Source organism: Atta colombica, unplaced genomic scaffold (assembly GCF_001594045.1).
Source record: "Atta colombica isolate Treedump-2 unplaced genomic scaffold, Acol1.0 scaffold252, whole genome shotgun sequence".
Lineage (NCBI taxonomy): Eukaryota > Metazoa > Arthropoda > Insecta > Hymenoptera > Formicidae > Atta > Atta colombica.
The window spans coordinates 530,929-537,146 of NW_017259351.1; the positions used below are offsets into that span (position 1 = coordinate 530,929).

Consider the following 6,218-nt stretch of genomic DNA (forward strand, 5'->3'; position numbering starts at 1 on the left):
AACCGCAGAGTACACATTGTACTTTCCGTTTTAACTTAATATAATTGCATCATGTTACGATAGTTTTATTAAGAAAAATCTATCGTTTATATCTAAAAATAAATTTATTGGCGAAAGCTTCATATTTTAATTATAAATGCAAATAGCTTTCATAAAGGGTTAACTGTGTAATTATATTAAATAGACTACCAAAGAGAACAAGATAGCTGATTAACTATTGTGAATTTGAATGCGAAAAAAATATTACATTATTTTTATATCATTTCAAGTGTGAAAAATATAAGAAAAAATATATTTAATCTTCTCTCTCTCTCCTATTATTAAAAGTTTCATCTAAAAAATCTTTTCAAAATGACTTTTTGACAATTCCGTCGAAGACTTTAAAAATAATAATCTAAAAAAATAATAATAAAGGAAAAGATCGTTTATATCGTATACATATTTTTTTTAATTTTTCAAAATTATATAATTAATATTCTCGTATATTTTCAAATTTACGAAAGTTATTCAAACATTTTATATATTATAGAATACATCTGTGTTATTTACACATGCGCAAATACAGAAAACTCTTTTAACTTCGCACACACGTCCATCGAACCTTTCAAGTAAAACACATTTTCCGTTTTCAACCTCTTAAAATATACATTTCGTGAAGTCGCTATACAACCAAATATTTAAACATCGCAATCGAAGATAAATCCACTGGACTAAATGTGCAATTTTAAAATATATTAGACTGTATAATAGTTACTTTGGGAACGATCTTTTTACAACGTAAATAACATTAGAATAATTTTCCTTCGAAGGGAAAAGGGATAGGAAACTTATTAAGAGTTAACGGTAATCAGGAATTTATTTAGTGACGATAAAAATTTTTGGCTTTTAATAAATATTTCCTCAAATCGGTGCTAGGATCTGACACAGCAAATGCGATACAAAAATGAACGAGAAATAAACATGAGAATACATAATAGATATCGCTCGAGATGAATATATGAAAAAAATGACATCATTCACACGCAGGAAATGTCGCCTATATCTATATATGTCTCGCGAAACTGAGAAAGAAAATTCCGCATATGATGCTTTAAGGCACGTAATACAACATAATGACACTAGCGACAAATATGCGCGTACCATTATATTCCACATTCCCATTGTCTCCGTATATTGCGTATTGCATCGACTCGAGGAGTTCCACGATATTATTACATTTCGCGATCTTTCGGTTTACACGACATGGATAGCATTATCGACAGAAGACCCTCGGCTTGACAGACATATCGTAAACGCTTAAAGGACACGACGTCGTTATCGCAGGAATCAGAGCGTTCTGCACGGAATGAATCGATAGCGGAGCGGTCCACGTCCCTTCCGAGGCTGTTACGCCAGATTCCACATCAACCCTGCAAATAATTGAGCACTGTTCATAGCAATTAAATCCATCGTTAAGTCACGATGATTATAAGGGAAGATATTGACGTAGAGAAGATACAAATAAATTTTGAAGACTTTAAAATAAATTGATTATATGTATGTCCTCCTTCGCGGTTGTAAGTATAATACATTTTCAATTGTTTGCGAATTATATCTTATCATCTTTTATAGATATATTATTTACGCACTAACAACCATGAAAGCTCATGACAATTTATTCATATTTGATTTATTTTTTGGAGCTAGAAAACCATAATCTAATTTTTAATTTAAAATATTAATGCTTTTTCTCCCTCTCTCTCTCCCTCTCTCCTTCTCTTTCACTTTCTAATGTAATGAGCTAATAATTTATATAATTTAATTTCATAAACGAGATTACGAGAAATTTTTTCATCGTTTATCAAAACGAAATTAATAATAGAAAATTATATCTTTTTTTATTCTCCCCTAATTGTTACGCTTATCAAAGTAAATAACTAAAATAATGACTTTGAATACGATATAATGGTCCAATTTCTAAGATTGGAATTAATATCGTTAATATCGGGAAAATTGTATAAGAAAGGTAGAAGAAGAAACATGTTCGAAAGAGAACGAAATTGTGAAGCAGCTCGCAAAAGTTTTGGGCGCTGTGCTTGGAGTTGACTTAACATCTTTGTTAATCCGTGGAAACAAGATATCGTAAACTGATAGTCTTACGTCTTGAGAACGGGCGATGCATAAAGAACGAGAGGATTCACTGGCGGCGGTTTGAGAAGTACGACGTCGACACCCGATGAATGTAATTCGTTTTTTAATGCCTCTGCGGCACCTTCCACGGCTCTTCGGGATGCGCTGAAAGCCACCAATCCAGAGCCTGTCTTACTGCCGTAGCTCGTTTCGGAGTCACCCAAAAGAACGATGCGTCCTTAGGAACAGAACATTTTCAATAAGCCGCTTAAAGAATGAATATGGTTTTGCTATCGGTGAATAGTCTTGCCGCTGCGCCGAGCGCTTTATTCGGTGCTATTGTGCACTGCTGCAGGTTTCAAAGGAGCAATTCACTTCCTCGAAAAGCGAGCAAATTTCTCATTAACTTAAGCTGATGAATAAGTTTCGACTCGACCATTTTTGTAATAAAATATTTTTAATAATAAATTGTTTACAGATTTTTTTAAATATTTATTAATATGAATAATTGTTTATCAATTTAATTTATAATATTACTATCCAGTTTTAATTTAAGATTACGTTTTAAGATCGAAGATAATTGGCCTTTTCTAAATTTTAAAGAACAAAATAATTTTTAAAAAATACACATTTAAAAACTATGCTTTGACTATTTATAAAAAATTAATTTTGAAAGAGAAGAAAAAATTGGATGTAAAAATTATAGAAAGATTTTCTGAGAATTCAATATTGTATCATAAATTAAGTTTTTCTAGCTCGAAGAATCAGTTTACAATTTTAAGAGGAAACTTAAATTACTACATTGAATATATCTGATTTTGTATTTTTACTTGCTAGTAATTAAACATAATAAAACGAAACAAATCCAATAGCCCATATTAGCTCGACTATTTCCCTCCACGGGGAATCAGTCTCAATCAAACTCTAATTTGACCTCCTCTCCTCTAAAATCCTAGCTACGCCCATGGATATAAATTCACCGAAATATTATTTAATCAAACTCAGGCAAATAAGATCTTTTTGATAAAACAATTTTAATTTTTATATAAATTAAAAAATTAATATTTTTTATTATAAATATAAATTATTATATTTTGTTATTATTTTTTCTGTTGTCCAAAAAGCAATTTTTTTGGAGTAAAACAAAAAGAAATGTTAATCTTTTATGTAGCGGCAGACAATAGTTTTCTTAGTCTTAAAATTTTGTCGAGTATATTCAACGAACCTCTTTTGATACGCAATAGAGGGATGAATACTCTGACTGTTCTTAACGGAGCAACCAAGTTGTGACGCAACATGGACTCCCACATTGAACTGGTTTGTTTCTCTATAACACCTGGTAAAACCAAGCCGCCTGTGTGCACGACTGCCCAGAGACCTGTAATTAAATAAAGTTCAGCGCTTTAGAGTACTTAAAGTGATCGTCCTCCCTGGGTGGCGCGGAAACGAGGCAAATGGAAGTTTATTCCAACGAACTTCGCTCGCGCTGGAGATACGTTATATATAACGAGCGGAAGGCCATCGCAAGTAAATACCGTTGCAATTTACGGTCCCCGATGATATCGAGCATTTGAAATTGTATCTCCAATCGGAAGTATGACTTATAAAACGAAAGTGCACTCTTCCATTTCCTGGCTACGCTAACTAAACAAATACATTCGGCACTTCCATCTCATTTTTCGCGACGAAAAACATTCGCCTGACAGTTCGTGGGTGTAACGAATAGCAAAAATCTGCGAATATGACGTTTGCGTTTATTTATTTTGCGCGATGAAGGTACGTTATTTCCTCGTGTTTTCCCATTACGCAAACTTCCATTATGCACGCAAGATATATTGCACGACAAATCTATGCAGAAGCAAATATTCGTCTCGTAAAAATTTTGTTGGAATCATCGTAAAAGAAAGTTGAAAGTGCATTAAAGTTTTGAATGATTTATTCGATTGTTTTATTTTTCTGTCTTTTAACCCTCAGGCTGACATCTATTAGACTCATTCAATTATAAATCACTTTTTCATGAATGTCAAATAATTCAATTTTCTTTATATTATATTTGCAAACAACTTTAATTAATATTAATGGAAAATTAGATCCGATGAAAAAGAATAGTTTTCACATATAATATAGCTTGATGTAGTGAACAAAGGATGTCTTAGACACAAGTCGTCAAGGTTCAATAATGAATAATTTTTTACCTGTGCGTCAAAAGTGTGAAACTTGTGCTTACAAAGCAGTTTTGATACACCATAGCTTATAAATTATTGAGTCTTGTGTTTATTATAGCATAAACTACATTATATGTGAAAACTAATTCATTTTACCAGGATCCAATTTTCCTTATGATCAGTGCAGGTTCCTTTGGATTATTCTTAGACAATATATTTAATAGTCATTCTTTTTATATGAATTATGTATGAATGTATTATTATGAATGATTTCTTAAAATTAATTAATGCTTTTTAATTAACATAAATTAAATGAATCTTCCAAACTAGCATTAGTAACTGTGTTATAAATTTTTATAGTTTTATCAGTTCCGAAGAATTAAACATGTTTTGCAAAAATGATATTTAACTTGTGTATTTTCTCCGATCTTGAACAAGTGATTACTTTACCTATATGTGTATCCGATTGATAAAGCCCGCGTCGAACATAATATAACATAATATAACTTATAGCTGAATTATTTTGGAAACGGAGAATGATTCTATATCTATTCATTCAATATCAAATTTCATTAAATTACTGTCAGATTATTTACATTCATCGGTATAGAAGTTCATTGGTATTTCTCACCGGGATAACTAATAATAGGATTAATGAAGTCACGTATAAAAGTGAAATTGAATACGTAAAAATTTTCAACTTATCTGTAATTAAATAAATATTGACGTTATTTGAAAACATACAATTACTGACGCTCGTTGCAGCTTGTTTGACAAATTATTCCATTTGTGATATGCTTAGTTATTATAATTAATGTAATTAAATGACACAATTATGTGACATAATAAATGTGCATTATATGATACTGAAGTATTCGTGAAATAATAATTATGAGAAATTTTTAATTTAAAGAAAGTCAGTTCTAATGTTTTTTTGCATAATTATGTGATTGATAAAATAAAAGTTTAATTTGTATATAGAAATAACATTGAATTTTCTGTTTTCCGCATTGTAACTCTTATAAAGACTAAAAGGAGCGATTTTAAAAATAGATACATAATACATTTAAAGTACTGATAAAATAATGTAGATCCTAATGATAAATTTATGTGCGTTATTAAATCAACGTAATTCCCTACATTAAATGTGAAATACGTATTTCTTTTTTCACGCAATCTATATAAATTATGAAAAGAAAAAGTCATGTAAAAAAATGTTACGAACAAATTATTTTTTGTTTCAATATTGCATTGTTTACACGCAAGCGGAACTCTATTAAATTTCGTAACTAAGTATTTTAGATGAAAGCGCAGAAATTAATATTTGACAATAACTTTAATATTAAAGCTAGAATGGCTTTAACATGGTCGTACAAACCGTAACATTACATAATACCATAACATCTCGAGGAAGTAATTGTAAATTAAATCAAAATACAAAGAAGTAGAGAGAGAAAGCATACCCCATTAAAAGCATTATTTGCATACACGACGCACTTTCTACACAGATTACATGTGAAGATATCATTTATATAGTCTAAACGTGATATGATATTGACTGATATCTTTTTGACATAAAGATTTGATTAAAGATTTTTTTTTAATAGATTATATTAAAAAGACATTCGAATTTTTGTCCATTTGGAAACTCTCTTTCCAATCTAATCTAATGTAATTCAATCGTTTGTTAATATGAAATATAATGCTCAGTTTCTTCATCGATAATAATTCATGAGAAATGAAGCATTAATTTCAAGAAATGAAGCAAAAATTCCCATACTGATTTTAGAAGACTTGAATATCACACGACAGTTTCTCCTTTCTCTATCATAATCCTTATAATGCTATTAAAATGAAAGTATGAAATTCATATAAAAGATTGTTCATCTCTCTCTCTCTCTCTCTCTCTCTCTCTCTCTCTCTCTCTCTCTCTCTCTCTCTCTC

At 30.3% G+C, this 6,218-nt stretch overlaps 1 protein-coding gene across 1 annotated transcript in view; it reads right to left on the reverse strand.

The window, feature by feature from the left end:
• Window positions 1-885: 885 nt before the first annotated feature.
• The window catches only part of LOC108688998 (D-beta-hydroxybutyrate dehydrogenase, mitochondrial), a 24,300-nt gene continuing 18,967 nt past the window's right edge, over window positions 886-6,218 (reverse strand). The window contains exons 4-6 of the mRNA XM_018195577.1: window positions 3,335-3,487; window positions 2,140-2,347; window positions 886-1,409 (exon numbers count right to left, since the gene is read on the reverse strand). Of these exons, the coding sequence (XP_018051066.1) occupies window positions 1,253-1,409; window positions 2,140-2,347; window positions 3,335-3,487 (518 nt within the window). The 3' untranslated portion in view covers window positions 886-1,252. The remainder of the gene's footprint in view (window positions 1,410-2,139; window positions 2,348-3,334; window positions 3,488-6,218) is intronic.